This window comes from Anolis sagrei, chromosome 6 (genome assembly GCF_037176765.1).
Source record: "Anolis sagrei isolate rAnoSag1 chromosome 6, rAnoSag1.mat, whole genome shotgun sequence".
Taxonomy (NCBI): domain Eukaryota; kingdom Metazoa; phylum Chordata; class Lepidosauria; order Squamata; family Dactyloidae; genus Anolis; species Anolis sagrei.
Window position 1 is genome coordinate 108,387,861 of NC_090026.1, and position 20,562 is coordinate 108,408,422.

Consider the following 20,562-nt stretch of genomic DNA (forward strand, 5'->3'; position numbering starts at 1 on the left):
CCTGTCATAGAACAAATAAGTATTTTCTTAATTCCCTGAAAGGTTATTTAAATCCACAAGGGAGCTGTGATATCCTCCCAGCTTTCTTTGAATATGTGGAAACTCTTATTAAAATATCTGAAGCTATGAAATGTAACCCATCAAGCACTTATGCTGTACAAGTTCTGTTGATTTCAAATGGACTGTGTGAGGAAATGTATAGAATTTCTGGGTTATGATAGGTTTTTTTGGGCTATATGGCCATGTCGTAGAGGCATTCCCTTCTGACGTTTCGCCTGCATCTATGGCAAGCATCTTCAGAGATAGTGAGGTCTGTTGGAACTAGGAAAATGGGTTTATATATCTGTGGAATGACCAAGGTGGAATGACCCCAACAGACAAGAGAAACTCCTTTGTCCCACCCCGGTCTGAAGACTGTGGGAGGCACCAGGTTTCTAAGCCTGCTCTAAATATTAATTCTGTGTATTATCCCATGCCAGACAGGGCCTAAGATAAAGATCTTGAGAGATTCCATCTAGAAATATGTTGATCTCAGTGAACTTTGATTAGGTTTTTTTTGAGGGAATAATGATATACTTTTGCAAAGTGTTCCTTAGCTGTATCATTATATACTGTGGGAGATCTAGCACAGTATGGATGTCTTTATAACTTATGTAATATTTTCATTTTTGTCGATGGTGCTAAAAAACAAACATTATTCCACCTACTCACGTCATTACATTGCAATATTCTTGTATTGGAGCTACTCTAGGGGTCAAATTAGACAATATGTTAAGCAAGTATTTGAAACAGATACACCTTCAGGTCATGAAAGACTCTTCCTTTTCATAACACTTGACTAACCTCACCTATATGTCTTGCATTTAGAGTGCTTTGTTTAGTGATTAGACTTTGGGAGATAAATGCAAATTTAATTTACAAGTCTGCTTGCCAAAGCACATATTTCTAAGGAAACTCCTTTGTGAGAAGGAAATGTGTTAATTACACAGCCCTTTATTTATCCATCAAATGTGAGCTTATCTTAGTATCCTTACTCTTGTTTTGCACAGATGCCAGATGAAAGTGAATAATTGGTTTGTGTAATGGTGTGGTGTTTTTTCCTCTTTTGTTTTCTTTCTGCTTTTTCATTCCTTTATATTGGTTGTATTCCACTTACTTTATGACTGCAGTAAACAGTGAACCAGATCTCTGTAATGAATAATTTGTTGTGCTCCCCATTCATGTTTTCTCTTGCGTTTTTGTGTGGGACTTTATGAGCTAACTGAGTAAAATGTATTTTAATGTTGGTTATGTGTGTGTCATATTTTGTATTTGGGTTTACACTGTTCGATTGGATCTGTAAGTTCTTTGTTTATAACTTCATGCATTATCATTACATAAAGCCATAGATTTACTGATTTTGTAGATGACAGGAATGCTGCGACTGTCATTGAGTTGGATTTCAGTAAAGCGTTATATAAAGTTCCCTCTGATTAACAAACCGACTAAATATAGAATACATAGACATACCATGAAGTGGATTCAGAGTTAGTTTGAAAATCATACTTGTTAAGTATGGCTCTGCTTCACATTGGAAGGCAATCTCTAGTTCAGTGGTTCCCAACCTGTGGGCCACAAGACCTAGATCAGCGGCTCTAAATTATTAAATATGATATTCTGTGGGTGAGCAGATGGCGATTACTGGATGGCATGTGTCTGTATCAGAAACTCGAGCTGATGAGGTCTATCCAATGCAATTTTCTGAATCAGCACCCCAAATAACCAAACCAAATCTAAAGTTGACCAAAAACTGATTTGTAACCCTTTTGCACTAATGTTGGAGAGTGGTCCCTGGTCAAAGTGGTCCTTGGTCAAGTGGTCCCTGGTCAAAAAAGGTTGGGAACCACTGCTCTTGTCGAATGCCACGGGAACAAGGGCAGATACTTTTCAATATTTTTTAAATGATTTAGATGATGGGATAGACAAAATCTTTATAAAATTTACAGATGAAGGAAAACTGGGCAGGCTAGCACACACTTTGGAAGATAGGAACAAGCTTCAAAGGAACCTTGATGAACTAGCAAATGAACTAGAAAATGAATAAAATGAAATTCAACAGAGGCAGATAAAAAGCCTACGAAAAATAAAAGTAAAGATATAGGATGGAAAATACTACATGGGAAAAGAACATAGGGCTTATTGTTGATCAGACATTGAACAAGTGTTTGTCGCAGCTGGGCAGTGAGGACTCCCTTCTGTCTGTGAGGTGCCCAATGGAGTCCCAAGTAGGCTGAATCGGGAGTCTCTGCGTCTGGGATGCTGGATGCAGCCCACTTGGTAGGTCAGTAGAGAAGGGCCCCAAGTCTAATGGTTATGAGTTACAGGAGGGTATCTTTGGATTGAACATTAGAAGCAACCTTTTGACAGGGAAGTGGTTTGGGAATGGAACCTAGACAAGCGGTGGAGGGTCTCCTTCTATGGGTGTCTATTCCTTAGACTGAATAGCTGCCATCTGAGGAAATCCTGCAGTGAGCAAGGAGTTGGACTTGATGGTCCATAGCCTCCCTCCACCTTTGTGATTCTATGCTAAATAATTCAATACCTTGTCAGATGTACAGAGTGAGGGCTACTAGGTTTAAGAAGATTCTTACCTTTTGTTTTGTGCATGAAAGAAGCTGAAAGTCTAGGAATGTGAAGCCTTCAAGCATTTACTTTTGTATTGCAATCATCTGAATAGAACACACAAACATACAAAGGATAGTTTTTAACATAGGGAGAAGTTGTAATGGCAGTGGTGACTTTGTGACTCAGTGTGCTCTCTTTTGATTTCTTTGTGAACATGTCCAATTACTCTCGTTTAAATGAAAAGCTGTTAGCATAGTTTTAAAAGAAAAACTTGACAGAGTCCAGACATTTCTTTGATGGATGGTCAGCCGTCTCTTTTGTTAAGAAGCCTATTAGCTAAATGTTCCAGGGCAAGTGCTGGACATGTCTTCAATGAGACATAACGTTTGAAAGACATAGAGAGCTCTCCCTAGAATGTGAAGCCTATTTTGTCTTCTGAAACTCCCCTTCCTCCCTTCTAGCTAAGGATATGGTATTAAAGGTGATGTGCATGTGTGTTAAAAGAAATGTTAAGTCAGAGAGAGAGAGAGAGAGAGAGATTGAGAGAGAGAGGGGGGGGGAGAGAACTGTGGGCTAGCTGAAAGCTCAGGAGGAATGGATATATTGCTTCCTTCCACTGTGCTCTCTTTCCACTTGTACATTGTGACTGAAAAAAATTACAAAAAAATGCATAAATTGCTGTTATCCTGACTCTAAAAGGAAGCCAAAACCTTCCTGTGCTGCTGGAACTTTTTGTTGCTGAAGGAAGGAGGCATTGTATGTTTTAAATGCTATTTTAGCAGCCTGTCTTGAACAATAGCAGAAATGTACAGATTTTTTTTGTAAAGACAGAAATGAACATAGAACATTCTCTCTTGTCCTCCATTCTTATGAAATGTGTATTTTTTGTTCTGAAGAAAGAGTATATTTTCCTCTACCTCCTCATCTCATCTCTTTTTTCTTTCAAAAATGGGATAAAGAGCCTGCCTCAAAGTAAGGCACCTTCATTCCCCATCTCTGCCAGAATTATATCCACAGTGATTTAGTTCTAGGAGTGCTAGGCTGATGTAGAGAATATTTATTGGTAGCTCAGGAACAGTCACGAGATCCACTTATTAAGCTGCCAGTGTTTCACTTTTCACCCGTGTTTTTCAAGCCCATGATGCACATAACTCTGTGTTTCTATTGTTCTGTCTAATTTTTAAAGCTCTACTTTCAACTATTAACATACTGGTATGAGATTATTGTGGGTCCACCATATCCATGGGAATTTGATTAAAGGATGCTTCAGTGCATTTGCATTCATGTTGTTGCCATGTCATAATGTGGTGCATTATTTATTTATTTATTTATTGTATCAGAAGCAAACCAAGGGTACAGTTGTAATGTATTTAAAAAGCACAAAGTTTAAAAAATTTGGCATTATATTAAATGTCCTTTGACCAGAAGCTGGCCACTTGGAGTACCTCTGGTGTTGCTATAAGAAGGTCCTCCATTGTGCATGTGGCAGGGCTCAGATTGCATTGTAATAGGTGTTCTGTGGTTTGCTCTTCTCCACACTTGCATGTCACGGATTCCACTTTGTAGCCCCATTTCTTAAGATTGGTTCTGCATCTCGTGGTGCCAGAGTGCAGTCTATTCAGTGCCTTCCAAGTCGCCCAGTCTTCTGTGTGCGCAGAGTCAGGTTCAACACTTGTGATGTGCAGGTTTTGCCTTTTCTGAAGCCAGCTTGCTGTGGAATCATACATGGGTCTATTTTTTCCCTAATTCTATGCAAAACAAGTCTCTCCAGAACTTTGTGGAGCATGATTGTCTGTTGTCAGTTGAAATAGAAGTATAGAACTCTAGATCTGGAGTGCACATTGTACATTGTGTTGTGATTTTGGTCCCTTCATACAGAATGCTAAATGGCCTTCGAAGTAACAAAGAAAAAACTCTAGATTGGTAACACTACCCTAAGATTCTCTCCTAAATTTGAGATATTAGATGATATATCCAGTTTTAGATTATTTTGTCATCCATGATAATCTGCCATTATTGAACTGTATACTTGATGCATGTGATTCATATTTATTGGTTATCCTATTATTTGGCTTTCTAGTTTGACCCTTTATCTGTTGAAAGCAAGAAAGCTGCAACTGTGGTACTCATGCTTACTTCTCCTGAAGAGGAAGTTTTGTCTAAAGCATGTGAAGCCCTTTATAAATTTGCAGCAAAAGGTTTGTTTTTCAACAATCACATTTCATTACATGTCTTATATTTCCATTCTTTAATCAATCTAGTTAATGGAGATACTTCAGTTAATAACTTCTATTACTGCTTAATATTTAATTGACAACAGTATGCAAAATAGCAGACAGAATTTAGATTGACATATTGCCACCTGGTGGTGCAGCCATTTAAACACTGAGATGAAGAGTATGCTGACCAAAAAAATCAGCAGTTTGAATCTGGGGAGCGGGGTGAGCTCCCCCTGTTAGCCCCACCTTCTGCCAACCTAAAAACATGTAAATGTGTGTAGTTCACTAGGTACCACTTTGGCAGGAAGGTAACGGCGCTCCATGCAGTCATGCTGGCTATATGACCTAGGAGGTGTCTATGGACAACGCCAGCTCTTCGGCTTAGAAATGGAGATGAACACCACTCCCCAGAGTCAGACACAACTATACTTAATGTCAAGGAAAACCTTTACCCTAGTAGAGTCATGTGACTCATGAACAACCTCTGTAGGGTGAGAATCAGGAGGGGAAGTCTTAGCTAGATGAATCTGATTCTGGCACGTATTTTATGAGACTGTACCACTGTCAAATGAATTTCAGCTGAGGTAGTCTGCTGCAGAAAAAAAACCAGCTGAGATTCTTATGACAACTTTCACTCATGCCTTGCAATCTGATGCTCTCCAGGTGTGCTAGACTACAATTTCCATCAGCCCTAGCCAACATGACCAGTGTCAAGGATAAGAGAGGTTATAGTTAGAAGGGTAGTATAAGCTTTTGTGGAATATACTTTATCAGAGTCTGCTGATGGAGTGGACTTCAATCCATGAAAGCTTTTATTGTAAATTTAAGGAGCCACAAGATTCTTTGATTTTTTTTTTCTAATGGAGTAGCTGTGAGGGATTATTATAAAGTGCAGTTTAGACCTAATTTGCTGGTAGACTTGAGAAAACAACTCCTCTTGCAAAAACACCCATTTGCAGAAACAGTGCTATAAAGCTCGAAATGAATTAACATGCACAAAGACAATGGAATAGAAATGGTTTGAGTCACACATCCTTAGTTTTTATGAACGTTTATGTTATTGTTGGTATTCATCTTGTCCCTTAACGTTTTCTTTTTAGGTGAGGAAAATAAGCTGACACTTCTTGAGCTTGGAGCCTTGGAACCTTTGTTTAAATTAGTTACACATGAAGACCCTATTGTCCGCAGAAATGCAACAATGGTAATGGGGATCATGGCTTCTCACAGTAAGTATTCTCGTATGCTTCAGTACCATCTGCAGGTACTAGTGGCAGATTTCCCCAAGAAGTACATAAGCTTGTACTTGATTTAGTTTGAATCCACTGAACATATCTTTGAAGGTCAGAGATATAGGACTGTCCCTCTACAGGTATGAAGTAGGCTGCAGTGGGCTGCAACATATGACATGGGGGCTGTTTCATTGGCTTGCATCTTTGCAGTGGGCATGCTTAGGACTCCCAGTGGGCATAGCTTTATACAGATGGTGCAGGCATAATGTATTGGACTTTTCTTGAAGGCATTGGTTCATCAAAGAAGGGCAATACTAATCTTTGGAGCTGGATACTTTTGTTAGTAACCAATAAAATATCCAAGTGTAATGAACATAGTAACATTTCATAAGAGCAAAAGCTAAGAATCGGAACATATCTATGTTAATTCCTCAGAAGTAATGCTCTTCTCCCTGTTCTATTTTGTTAGACAAATGGCATTGCTCAGTAGTCATGGGCCCGTTTCATTTGTTTAATTCGTGTTTACGTATCGTTTTGTTAATTTGGAAGGCACGGAAATATCAGTGAAACAAAAGGAAAATGGGAATGGTAACCGTTTGGTCAACTGCTCATTGGAGGAAGGATAGTAGAGGCAAAGATGAAGTACTTTGGTCACATCATGAGAAGAAAGGAAAGCTTAGAGAAGACAATTATGCTGGGGAAAATGGAAGGAAAAAGGGTCGACCAAGGGCAAGATGGATGGATGGGATCCTTGAAGTGACTGGATTGACCTTGAAGGAGCTGGGGGTTGTGACGGCCGACAGGGAGCTCTGGCGTGGGCTGGTCCATGAGGTCACAAAGAGTTGGAAACGACTAAACGAATGAACAACAACAAACCGTTTGGTCAGCTGATTTTTGTTGCTTGGCTGTAGCACTTTGGGCCTTCTGGCAACACATGCACTCTCTTTCCAAGGAGAGAGTGTGTGTGACGATCAGGCCCAAAGTGCCAGCGCCTGCCAGGGCCTGCAGCCAGGCGCTGAACGCTAGCCATAAACAGATGAAGGGGAGTGTTGGAATCTGAATTTTTTTTTTTTTTTTTTGGCCCTGGACAAAAAACCTCATTTGGAACATTGCCTGTTTTCGGGAGAGGTGCTCAAAAACGAAAACGATGCCTTATGAATGAAACAAACAGAAATGGATTGTGATTCTATACAAATCACAAGACTATTGCTCACCAGGGCGTACCTGCCATGCCCTTGTCCCTGCTCAAATCCCTTATGTGGGCTTAGTATTTGAGCATTCTGAGAATGATCCCCTTATGTTGAGGGGCTTGAGATAATCAGCTATCATTCAATTTCTGCTGTATTGTATTCAGTTGTTCTGTGGGTGAGTGGATAGCTAGATGGAATCAGAAGTGGACCAAGTGCAAATGGATGACTAATTGTTTGACATGAACGGGATGGACTCATGGGGCCTTCTAGAACTGTCCTCATTATTGGCTAAATTGACTAGTTCTGCTGGGACTTCTAGTCCAGTAGCATCTGGAGCCTGCAGGATTCCTATCTAAGCCATATAGAGATAGAGAACTAAGGGAGGAATATTATCTGAATTGGGCTAAAAAAATTTGTGAATGGTGAATGATTTCCAGCGTGCCCTGTTCTGATAAAATCTTTTATAAATTGTGAAATTATCATTGGGATGACTCCACTACTTTCATCACGGCCCTGAATGTTTTGGGAAAACAGTTTTTAATGGAAATAAATCCACAAGGCATTACAAATCTGGAGTTTTTGAAATCTAGACTTTAGCATGAAAGCTTTTGCCAAAATGTCACCAAATGTAATGAGTGGGAATACGTGTGGTCTTCGTTCTCCAATAGAACATTAAGTATCCAATGTTGTTTGGCAAGCAATCTAAAAGTCTCTTTTGGAAGTTGTTTTCCGTTCTCTCCCTCTCATTTTCTTCATATTATATTTGCCCCGTCGACACCCAGACAAGAATGTTCTGCCTTTGATATTCCTCCCAATCCGATACTTTCGGTCCAGCCTTATTAGAATTAAACAATAGCTTTAAGTCTGCATCACTAGTTCTGATTGCATGCTCTGTTACTTTGGTTAACAAAATATATTGCTTCATATGTATATTTGTTTCACTATAGACGATGTGAAGAAATCGTTAAGGCAGCTTGATGTCACAAGTGCATTCATAGCTCGTCTGGCTCCAGAAGGTAACTTGCATTACCCCTTTTGTGCAAATTCATAACTGCTTCTATCATTTGATAACAGGTTATTGTTGTATTATGCAGTTTTGGTGTGGGGAGGTGGGCATTTTAAATAAATATATGTACTTGTGCTCCCTCTGGTTATTGTATAAATATAGCAGATTCAGATGGGAATGGATTAGGAGCTACTGGTCATTGAATTTCTAAAAGCATACTTCTCACAATCAAGAAACAAGCATTTGCTATGTTGGTTAATGTCTGATTATATTATTATGTTTTTGTCCTGTAGAAGATGTGGTAATCCATGAATTTGCCAGCCTTTGTCTGGTCCATATGGCAGTTGAATATAACAGTAAAGTGCAAATATTTGAGCAAGGTGGATTAGAGCCGCTTATCAGATTGCTGGGAAGCCCTGACCCTGATGTGAAGAAGAACTGTGTTGAATGCATCTATAATATGGTACAGGTGAAGATTTCCCCTACGTTATTTTCATTGCAAATTATATACCACTTCTGTTAAATTAACCTGCCATGTTAAATAATAAATTTGTTACTGGTGGGGGCATAGTTTTCCTGGTATCCCATTTACTAAACATCTTGTTCTCCATACTTCATAGTCTAAGGCATTGCTTCTTAAACTGTGAGTCCCAACACCAAATTGGATCCCCTTTGCCCAGTGTTGGGGTCCTGAAAAATTTGGCAACAGAAAAGGGCCTTCTTGATTGTGGCCTCCCGGCTCTGGAATACCCTCCCCAGGGAGATCAGACAGGCCCCTACACTTCAAACGTTTTGGAGAGAATTGAAGACATGGCTTTTCAAACAACCCTTTGATAATGGCTAATAGAACATTCAATAATTGAAGGACCTAACTTGGCTGAAGTTACTCTGATGTTGATATTAATTGATTTGTGGCTTGGTAATCTAAATGGATTTGTATATTATGGCTTTAACTTCTTGTTTTTAACCTTGTTATGTTTTTGTCATTTTATTTTGATCTGATATGGTTTATGTTAAATTTCATTGTCATGTTTTATCTTTATTTTTGGTTACTTTATACTGGTTAGGTTATTGTGGTATTTTTATATTTTATGCTGTCCTGTTTGCATCATTGCTGTTTTGTAAGCTGCCCTGAGTCCCTCTTGGGAGATGGGGCAGGATATAAATAAAGATATTATTATTATTATTATTAGTAGTATTACTGTTGTTATTATTATTATTAGTTTTAAGGTAAAAGTAAAAGTGGCTGTTTTAGATATTTACACAAATCTGCTGTGCAGTGTTTACAGTGGACTCTGAAAAAGATGCTTGAGTTGTACTTCATATAAACAAAAATCATTCTGTTTATCAAGCCTTGCAAGTGCTGATTCGTTATCAGTAAATGTTTGATTTTTATACCTATTTTATATACCTATATGCTTAGGGTCATGTAAAAATTTCTCATCCCCAAAGGCGTACAAAATGGAATGGTTTAAGACGCCCAGGTCTAAGGCAGTGTTACCCAAAGTGGTGGTCTTGGACCGGTGTTGTCAGTGATCTGCTGACACCATCTAAGACGCTTAAAAAACAATGAGAGAAGTCATAGTTTCCTAGTCCGATATCCATTTAAATGTGGTAAATTGTAATGTCTGCTATCTCCAACAAAGCACTTGGCTTGGGATGATAGGACTTGTACTCAAACACACCTGTTGAGCATGAGTTTTGGGAGTCCATGATCAAGGAATTGAGTGAAAAGAACATTTCACTCATTTGTGTGTAGGAATGTTCTTTTTCTGACCATCTTCCTAGACCTAGGTGGGAATCAGCTTTGTCACCAATAGCACTGCAGACTGTCTGTTACATAGGCGGAAACTAAGAGGTCTGCTATCTATTTTTCCATTTCTGTTTAAAGAAAAATCTGTCATATTGCTGGGTGCACAGATCCAGGTTCTACTTGCAAGAGTTATGATGTCCTAGATACCTTTCTGCAATTGGGATGGTGAGATCCATATATGGATCCTATTTGCACTGGCCTAGAGTAAGTTACTTAATGGCACATCTAATTGATTGCAATGAAAGTTACTTCCAATCAGATGTGTTCAGCGGAAGTGTAAAGACAATAATTTTCAAGATAGAAATGTCTAAACCCATCATCACTTCACTGTGCAAAAACATATTGTTTGACCCTTCCAAAGCATGGAAGGTATGTTTTTGAGAAATGGGTTTTCCTGTATTCTTGCATAACATATCATAACATAACATATCATAACATATCATGATATTAGACTAACTCTTGGTAAATGCTTTTGACAACTTTTTCTTATGTGAAGGAAGGTTATTGTAACTGGCTGCTTTCACAAGCAGTGCTAATATCACTATATTCTGACTAGCAACAGAATAGCACATTTGTATGCGAATTCTTTTCAGCATCTAACAGTCTGACCCCCAGTTGGTTTAAGCTGAAACACTCGTATTTAAGCTGATTTAGAACTACTGTTTTCAATGGTATCAAACTGGCTTAAGTCCACACACTCCAATTTAACTGTGTTGTGGATTGATCTATAAGTGAATCAATTCAGTAACGAATTCAATTTACAGCACAATCTTTTCTAGGGCACCAGAGCATGTCCTTATTCTGAATCACATCTTACTGTTTTGGCTTCTTTTACTATCCAACTGTCTTTGTTATAAATATATCTGGACAACTGCACCTGGTGCTTGCTGAAATCAATACGAAAAAATTGTACATAAATATAATTAAGATAGTATTTTTTAAATTTAAATGTGTTTATTTTTACCATTTGAATTCTGAATGGCAAACAAGTATTCTTTGGCGAAAATATACTACTAGAAAACATGGAAATATCTAGGAACACAGTTTGTGATTTTCAAGTGCCTAAGAAATACCTTCTTTTTTCACTCTGAATAAATATTTTTACTTTTTGTAAAATTCACCTAATGCTGTAGAATTTTTCTGATTTTTTCTTGAGAAGTATTTATTTATTCATTTTCTGTATCTATATACCCGGTTCCTCACCCCTGGGGGAATCAAGGCAGTTTACAACATACTAATGGCAAAAATCCAATGCCAACATGCAATTAAAAAAAGTCATAATAACTAATCACTACATATAACTATGGCTTAAAATCATTAAAACCATTAAACATAAGTCATAAACAAAATTTAAACATTCAGACAAAGCATTGAAATCATCCTAGTATAAATATTAAAATCACATAATCCAAAAATCGTACACCATAGCCATTCCGATTGTCATTGCACATGTTTCTTAATTATTCTTTTTACTGCATTATTTTACTAGCCAAAGGCTTGATCCCACAACTACATATTTATTCTCTTTCTAAAGGTCAGGAGGGAGAATGCTGATCTAATCCCGCTGGGGAGGGAGTTCCAGAGTCGAGGAGCCACTACTGAGAAGGCCCTGTCTCTCGTCCCCACCAGTCGCACCCGCAAAGAAGGTGGGACTGAGAGCAGGGCCTTCTCAGAAGATCTTCACCTCCGTAATGATTCATAAAGGAGATACGTTCGGACAGTTAAGCTTGGCTGGAACTATTTAGGGCTTTATAGGCTAAAGCCAGCACTTTAAATTGTGCTCGGTAGCAGACTGGCAGCCAGTGGACATAACAGGGGAGTTGTATGCTCCCTGTATCCTGCTTCCAGTGAGAAATCTGGCTGCCGCCCATTGGACTACTTGGAGCTTCCAAGTGGTCTTCAAAGGAAACCCCATGTAAAACACATTGCAGTAATCTATTCTCTGTGTAACAAGAGCGCAGACCACCGTGGCCAAGTCAGACTTCCCAAGGTACGGGCACAACTGGCACACATGTTTTAATTGTGCAAAAGCTCCCCTGCCACCACTGAAACCTGAATATTCAGTGCAATGTATAATATTTGAGACTTAAAATGTAACATTCATTGCCTTAATAAAAAAAATTAACTGCATTTGAGTTTATATGTTCATTTTACAGAAGCCACAAATTAAACATTACTGTTTATTTACATCATTTTTGTTTGGTATTTAACTGCAGGATTTCCAGAGTCGTGCTGCAGTTCGTGAACTAAATGTGATTCCTCCATTGCTGGACCTTTTAAAATCTGACTATCCAATTATTCAGTTGTTAGCTCTCAAAACTTTAGGTATCATTACCATTGATAAAGAAACCAGAGTGATGCTGAGAGAAAATCAAGGACTAGACCACCTTTTCAGGATACTAGAAACTAAGGTACCATATCTTTTAAATTATAGGTGTCACTTCTTCAAGAAATTTTACATAGTTACATATTTACATGCATTAATTTTAGTTCATATTGAATCAATCTGCAGGAATTAATAGTTACATATTTACATGCATTAATTTTAGTTCATATTGAATCAATCTGCAAGAATTAATGTGGAAGGAAATGTAACACTTTGAGAGATAGGAACATTTTTTTAATTTTTCAACAATAATACTGTGCATGTGTTACAGTATACAATGTTCCTCTTCCCTATTGTGTTGGAAATAATGTTCTTTAAAAGACAGTTTTTGTTAAATATTTGTATTAGACTGATTTTGTTTTCTCCCACTTTCCTCCTGAATGGGATCCAGATTGTCTCACTCAGGATTTAAATAAAGGTGTATTAATTAAAAAACACAATAAAGTCATCAAACCAATTAAATAAGCAACCATTTTAAAACATCAATACTTTAAAACTGTATAAAACCATTTAAGACCAGAGCAATACAAAGGCAACACCTCCCCCCCCCCCATTAAAATATTTTCATCATAGCTACTTAATCACCAAATGCCTTTTTTTTTTCAAAAGTCTCTTATCTGTTGGAAGGAGAGTAGGGAAAGGAACAACTGGTGGTGCATCTGCACTGTAGAGTTAATGCACTCCGACATCTGTTTAACTGCCATGGCTCAATGCTGTGGAATCATGAGGTTTGTAGTTTGGTTAAGCACCAGCACCATTTGGCAGAGAAAACTAAAGACCTTGTAAAACTACAATTCCTATGATTCCACAATGTTGAGCCATGGTGGTTAAAGTGGTGTCAAACTGCTTTAATTCTGCAGTATAGATGCACTGTTAGAATGTGTGACTTGCCCAAAGTTACCTGTGTTTTTGTGCAGGCTACTGACATACTGACCAGGTTGCTTCATTTCACATGTTTATATTGTTAGTTAGGGAGAAAATTATTGATGAAACATGTTGAATTGCTCTTCCTTTTTGTAATATAGGAACTTATTCCTATGCTTTCTCTGTTACTTCTGTCATTGGTACCACTTTTTCTGCTTTGTCAACTAAGGTATAATGTATCGTCGAAGGCTTTCATGGCCGGAATCACTGGATTGTTGTAAGTTTTTCGGGCTGTATGGTCATGTTCCAGAATCATTCTCTCCTGACATTTTGCCTGCATCTATGTCTGTCCTCACACCCTCTGAGGATGCATGCCATAGATGCAGGCAAAAAGTCATGAGAGAATGCTTCTGGAGCATTGCCATACAGCCCAAAAAACGTATAACAACCCAACTAAGGTATAGATGAACTATTGATAACATTCATGAATATTGAACCTGAAATGTCAGCATATAATTTATATATCTTCTTGTAGTTCTCATTTAATGCCCCCCTCTGTGTTTTTAAGGAATTTAATGATCTTCATGTGGAAGCCCTTGGAGTGGTGGCAAATTGTCTTGAGGATGTGGAGACTGTGCAACTGATTCAGGAGACAGGGGGTCTCAGAAAACTACTTGCGTTCACTGAAGTTTCCACTCTTCCTGATTTTCAAAGAAATGCAGCGAAGGCCATTGCTAAAGCAGCTTATGATTGTATGTCACTTCAGAAATCCACATAATATGTCTAGAGTTTGGAAACGTCATGCTGGTTGTGGGATTCTAGAAGATGTAGTAAATCCAAATTTTCTCAAGCTTTGAAATCTCATTGGAGGAGCTAATGTGGCTAAAATTTCCATGTCATGGTACAAGATAAAATTGGATCTCAAGTTGATCAGGTAACAGTGATTGAAGGGATATCCTGCCTTAAGGTTGGAGAATTTACAGGGATGACATTAGAATTTGATACACTTGGGCAGCCATTGGACTCAAGCATTTCAGCTGAGTCCATCACTGACTCTTTCCTGGGGACCTTCTTGGCATTATTAGCAATGTCTTGTGAACAAGACCCGTAATCCCCATGATGTATCTTAAAGCTTGGGATTATGAAAAGTCAAAATGTGACTAAGGTTCTAGAACAGAGGTTTCCATGAAACCCTAGGGCAGTGGTTCTCAACCTGTGGGTCCTCGGGTGTTTTGGCCAAGTCGAAGAAATCCCAGCCAGTTTATCAGCTGTTAGGATTTCTGACAGTTGAAGGCCAAAACATCTGGAGACCCACAAGCTGAGAACCACTGGCCTAGAGTTCCACAAAAACATCATTGAAATTTGTCCAAAAATCTTTAAAATCTTTTTTTTAAAAAAACTTTAAAGAAAATATTATCCCAGAGTATGAAGATGTTATTGAAATTAAATGTACCTCTGCTTTAAAAACAAAATTTGAGTCTCTTTACTTCCTAACCTGCATTATACAAAACACTCAGGCAATAGGAATCTGTGAAAGACTTGTGGGTCAGAGTTAGGGTTCTGCGGGGGGGAGGGGGGTCATGACCAATAATGTCTGGGAACCAGTCCTCTAGAACTTCCATAGCTCTTCTTAATAGGACTGTTGCCAGCCTTCTCTAACCACTTCATCACATCAGTTAAATTCCATGGAGTCCTATACTTAAAATCCAGTAACTCACTGTAAAGGATAAACGTTCACTTGGGCAGGGGGGCCAAGCAATCTCAGCCGCTGCCCTTCAGCTTATAGAGTTATTGTTCAGCTGGACACTTCTTTGAATAAAGATAGTTAACTATAACAAGGGGGAAAGACTCTCTTATCCCACCTTAGTACTATATCTTTTAAGTGACCAACTGTGATGTAGTTGTAGACCGATGTATTTGTTAAATCACTGCCACCACCTCAATTGAAAAGGTCTGAGGAAACCCATATGTGTGAATGTGAAAATAGGAAGAGTTATATTTAAGCTCTTTGTTCTTCTTTAACCACTGCTACTTTTGCTGACTGGACTGAGAGCAATCTTCTTTGCGTTGACTGAGATGTAAAGGTTGTAATAGACTGAGGCAGACTCCAATTTGAAGGTGAAATAAGAAACAGGTTTATTTTAGAACTTGATAAACAGATCAACCCTTAAAAAGAGTGGTACAATAATCTTGATGCAGTTCAGTTTCTTGAGGCTTAGCTGGTTTTAAACAGGCAGTCTTACTTAAAGGCTTCAACTTTTGTTTCACAGTGAGTTCCTTATCCCCACACTGATCACTAACTGACACAGTGTGTCTTTGAGCACAGTAATACAAACTGCCTCCTAGAGCAAATCAGGCTTCCCTTTCACTGTCCCTACTCTGACCAGTGAACCAGGATCCTATGCCTATCCCTTGCTCTAATTCTCAAGGCTCATACAAAAGTCTTCCCTCCCTGCCTAAGATATTCACAGCTCTCCCTTCCTAAAATATACGTCTTTACTCCACGATGTCTAAAATCCAACTCCCTTACTTGTCAAATAAGCCAGCCTTTTCCCCCTCTAAATCCTAACTCCACCCCTGGCTGTCCTAACCAATCAGGAGTCGGCTGACTCCTCCCTCCTGTCTCTGGCTCTCTTGCCTAACCCAGAACATGTCAGCTACTGACTTCCAGGCTTCGGCCTTCCTGCCAAAAAGGTCAGTTTCACTACACTCACTCTGTTCATCACATTAGTTTCAGTTCAAGTGTAGGGTACAGCATTCTTTGTGTATTTAAAGTGTGAGGGCCAGCATTCTTTTCCAATGTTTCTGGAGGTGGTGTAGAAGTGGATTCTTTGAAATGATTCAGATGGTTTGCCAAATGTGTAATGTGATGGCATTCGTTGCTCTCCGGTTCCTTCCTTCAGCAGCATGTAGTGTTTGGACAGACTGAGCATGCTCAGAATTTCTCAGATCTCGCCTTAGTAGGGATTTCAAAGAGAGAAGGGTTTTTTCAAGAATGAGCAGGGAGAGGGATGGTGGGTGGAGGCAAATCTCTGCAGTGTGCAGTTAACTGCAGTGAAAGAATAAAAAGAAAATGGAGACCTTTAACAGTGTGATGAAGGTAGGGAAAACATCTGTTCCATTGCAAAATGGAGTAAGACTGAGCTCTTCTCTGCCAAACATTTCCCTACCTCAATGTGTTGAAGTCCTAAGTGAACCCTGCAAGGCCTATCAGCTGTCACTTTGCCCAATTCCTCCCCAAACAGGCCTCTCAGATCTCTTCTAGCTCTTGTCAATTGAATGATTTTTTACTAGGCCAATTTTCAGCATAAGGGTCATTTACAGATTAGAATATGTCCCTTTCCATTCCCTTCTAACACAGAACCATTCTTGCTATTTCAGGAGGACTTGGATAACTGGTTTTTACAAATATTTAAAAGTAGATATAAGAAACGTATTCTCATATAGACACACACACACAATGCACAGCTTGCAATTGGTTGGGAGGGAGTATGCGTATAGAACTGCTGCCTTGCATTCTGTGTGGCTTTCTTCTGAGTAAACAAATATAAGATTGTTCTGCATATCTTGAATATATGCTTGAACCTGATTGCAGATCTTCCTCTTTATTTCTTACACAAACTCTCTCTTCGCTTAATTGAAATCCGAAATAGTACATTGCATCCAAGCACCTTACATTCTTTTACAAATGCAGCATATAAGTGTAAATAAATACATACATTTAATCATGTTTGCAAAAGAAAAATATTTTGGATTCTATTCCTTTCTGTGTTTTACTTAACTGTAATATCAGAGTGTTTCTCTGCCTAGCAAATTCTTTCTGTTCTTAGGATTGACTCCTCTCTTAATATTTGAGTTCACCATCTTATTGTAGCTCAGAAGCAGACATTTTTTGCAAAGATATATTAGACTTTAGCATATAGATTATTGCCCCCAGTGCATTAGCCACTTCATTTTATCTCATTATAATTATTCATTCCATAATTCTGTGTTTATATGAACAGTTCACTGCCTCTGAATACGCTATGGAATTCTGTGTCAAGCACACTAGGTGCTCCTAGCTTGCACTCAGCATGAGAATGCTGTTTAAATATGTCTCAGAGTTGCATCTATATTGCGATTTGTCAAGCTGCCATCAAGGCACAGCAGTGCCATATCACAAAATGTAATAATACGAAGAATAATGTACTCCTTATTGTCCATAATAGGATTCAGAGTCACTCAAGGGATTCTAGTGACATAAGCTGTGACAGACTTAGATGGTTTTTATTTCCATCATCACTGGGTTATTAGTTATTTCCAGCATCTCTAATATTGTTCCATTAATTTATGTATATTTGTTACACACCGTTTCGAATGCAGGAAAACTTCTTATTCTAGGTTATATCTTGACTTTCCTGTATTTTAAATATGTTTCTCTTCTCCTATCTTTGTTTGAAATCTTGAAATTTTGGATTTATTTGTAGGTCCTAATGAATCCATAGAAAGTTTGGGCTGATACCAGTGTGCCTGCATGTGTTCTTTGCTGCCTAATTCTACAACTTGTTAGCAAAGATTCCCAAAACAAAGCAGGAGATCTATGCAATTACAATCTATACAATCACTCAACCCCTTCGGGGTTGAGAAAAGTAGTAAACAAATATCACAAATAATAAATAAATAAATAAATAATTGTCGTGATTGCTATCACAAAACAGAAACTTGGATTAGTTCTATATTTTTCAAGGTACTTTTACCATGAGAATACAAGTTGTTTCAAAATAATCTAATAATGCAAATTTCCCCAGAATTTATTAATGTACAGTCTATATGGAATAATGTCTCCAAACATGACTTCCTTTTCACTGTAATTGGCCAAAACTCAACTGGAAGACTAAGCCTTCCGGTGTTGTGCTGTTGCCTTTATATCTTACCCTTCAATGAATATCAGTCAGATCTAATCCTTTTTGAAAAATGTCTTGAGAACATTTATAAAGAACTCTTTCTTTGACTTGAATTTTGTTGCACCATTAGCTCATAATTCTTGCAACTGTCCTCTACTGTACCCCAATAAGCTTGTTGAGTGCCACTTAACTTGGGAGTTTCATCTTATGGCATTATTTTGAGTTTTGTTTTGGTTTGTCTCATCCTACGATTTTCATGGTAAAAAGGATTTAAAAGGTGTTTACTGTTCTTCTTTCTGTGTAGTACTAACAAACATTGAATATGGTGCCACTGCCATTTTTCTTTGAGGTCCTCCACCAGTGTCACCATCTATTACTACTACATCTGAGTTACTGTTTGGCTTACTATTATTGTTATGATTTCTATCCCACTTTTTTTCTCTAAAACAGTGGTTCTCAACCTTTGGTCTTCCAGGTGTTTTGGACTTCATCTCCCAAAATTCCTAATAGCTGGTAAGTTGGCTGGGATTTCTGAGAGTTGATGTCCAAAACACCTGGGAGACCAAAGGTTGGTCTCTGCTCTAAAAAGAGACCTAAAGCAGATCCTCAGCAAAACCCTGTCTGACACAGGAGACTCTATCAACAGCAGTCCTCATAAGAGCACGCAATCTCATTACCATGGAAAGGTAGCTCATTTTACTGTTTCATTTATTTTCTATGAAATGTTTATCTCTACGTTTTGGAGATTTGTTGTTTAAATCTTGTAAATCACTTTACTTTAAAAAATAGTGTTATATAACATTAAAATGTAGTACTATAAAGAATAATGTATTTAATATTACTTATTCCTTTTATTATAATATTGTTGTTGTTGTTCATTCATTCAGTCGTCTCCGACTCTTTGTGACCTCATGGACCAGCCCACACCAGAGCTCCCTGTCGGCCGTCACCACCCCCAGCTCCTTCAAGGTCAGTCCAGTCACTTCAAGGATGCCATCCATCCTTTTTCCTTCCACTTTCCCCAGCATAATTGTCTTCTCTAGGCTTTGCTGTCTCCTCATGATGTGGCCAAAGTACTTCAACTTTGTCTCTAGTATCCTTCCCTCCAATGAGCAATCGGGCTTTATTTCCTGGAGGATGGACTGGTTGTTACCTTAAAATAATATTATACAATGCGTATATTAGTTTTATATGTACTTTGAAAAGAAAGATGTGCTGCTTTTTCTCTTCTTTTTTTACATTCTTTTGCTTGGCTGTATTCCCTAGGCATTGTTAAAATAAGAAAGAGTGCTATAGGCTACAACTCAATATCATGGTTCTGTTACCTGTGACCCTGTATCTCTGGATATAACTGTCAGTGCCAATGATGATTTTTCTTTTTCTTACCTTTCTTTGTAAATGAAATCAATATAGTTTCACTATAGAAGTTTCCCTTCATCTTTCAGTGACAAGCTGGTGTGAATGCAGTTGCTTGACAGAAGAAAAGGGAGAGGTTAGAAGTATCAGATTGACTGCAGTGATATGCAGGTGGTTTTGATCTATTATTTTCCCCCAAGAGACAAAGATTTTAAACATCTAAAAATCTGTAACCAAATTAAGTTGTACCCAAAGTATTTTGGCTGTTGCAACCTGCAGCTACCACAGCTTCTAACAAAGTGTTGGAAAGCTCATTGAGATTGTAGTCCTGTAGAGACTTGTCATAGAATCAGCCTTATTGAAAACAATGAGACTTCCTTCTGAGTGGATGTGTATAGAATCCCTTCATTGTTAGTAATGTTTAAATGGCTGTGAATGTTCTTCCTCTTGTCAGTCTTCAATTGCCGATAAGCTGCTTACAAAGATGAGTAGGAATAGGCATATGTAAAGTATTTCCAATGCTTTTTGTAGCTGCAGTTCCCTTAAATCTGTGGTTCCCAACCTTTTTTTTTTAACAGGGACCACTTGACTAGGGACCACTTTGACCAGGGACCACTCTCCAACATTACTACCAAAAGGGTTATGGATCAATTTTTGGTCAACTTTAGATTCAGTTTGGTTATTTGGGGTGCTGATTCAGAAAATTACATTGGATAGACCACATCAGCTCTAGTTTCTGATGCAGAACATATGCCATCCAGTAGTCGCCATCTACTCGCCCACAGAAAGCCATATTTAATAATGTAGAGCTGACGTGGTAGTAGTAATCTTTCGCAGGTAGTCTGCCTCTCCGCTGCCAACATCCCCGTTGCCTCAGCACTCTAAGACGGTTTCGCAAGACCAGTTGTTCTCGTTGCCTAATGGTTTCGAGGCAACGATGTAGTAATGGTGAAGCTGCAGATCATATTTTCATTCTTGTGGATCACTGATGGTCCACAGACCACAAATAGGG

The 20,562-nt window shown here is 38.4% G+C and overlaps 1 protein-coding gene across 1 annotated transcript in view; it reads left to right on the plus strand.

Annotated features, from left to right (window-relative positions):
- The first annotated feature begins 2,252 nt into the window (after window positions 1-2,252).
- ARMC3 (armadillo repeat containing 3) overlaps window positions 2,253-20,562 on the plus strand; it is a 52,325-nt gene continuing 34,015 nt past the window's right edge. Inside the window, 7 exon segments of the mRNA XM_067470575.1 lie at window positions 2,253-2,264; window positions 4,685-4,802; window positions 5,924-6,049; window positions 8,190-8,258; window positions 8,542-8,717; window positions 12,278-12,472; window positions 13,880-14,063. Coding sequence (XP_067326676.1) covers window positions 2,253-2,264; window positions 4,685-4,802; window positions 5,924-6,049; window positions 8,190-8,258; window positions 8,542-8,717; window positions 12,278-12,472; window positions 13,880-14,063 — 880 coding nt within the window.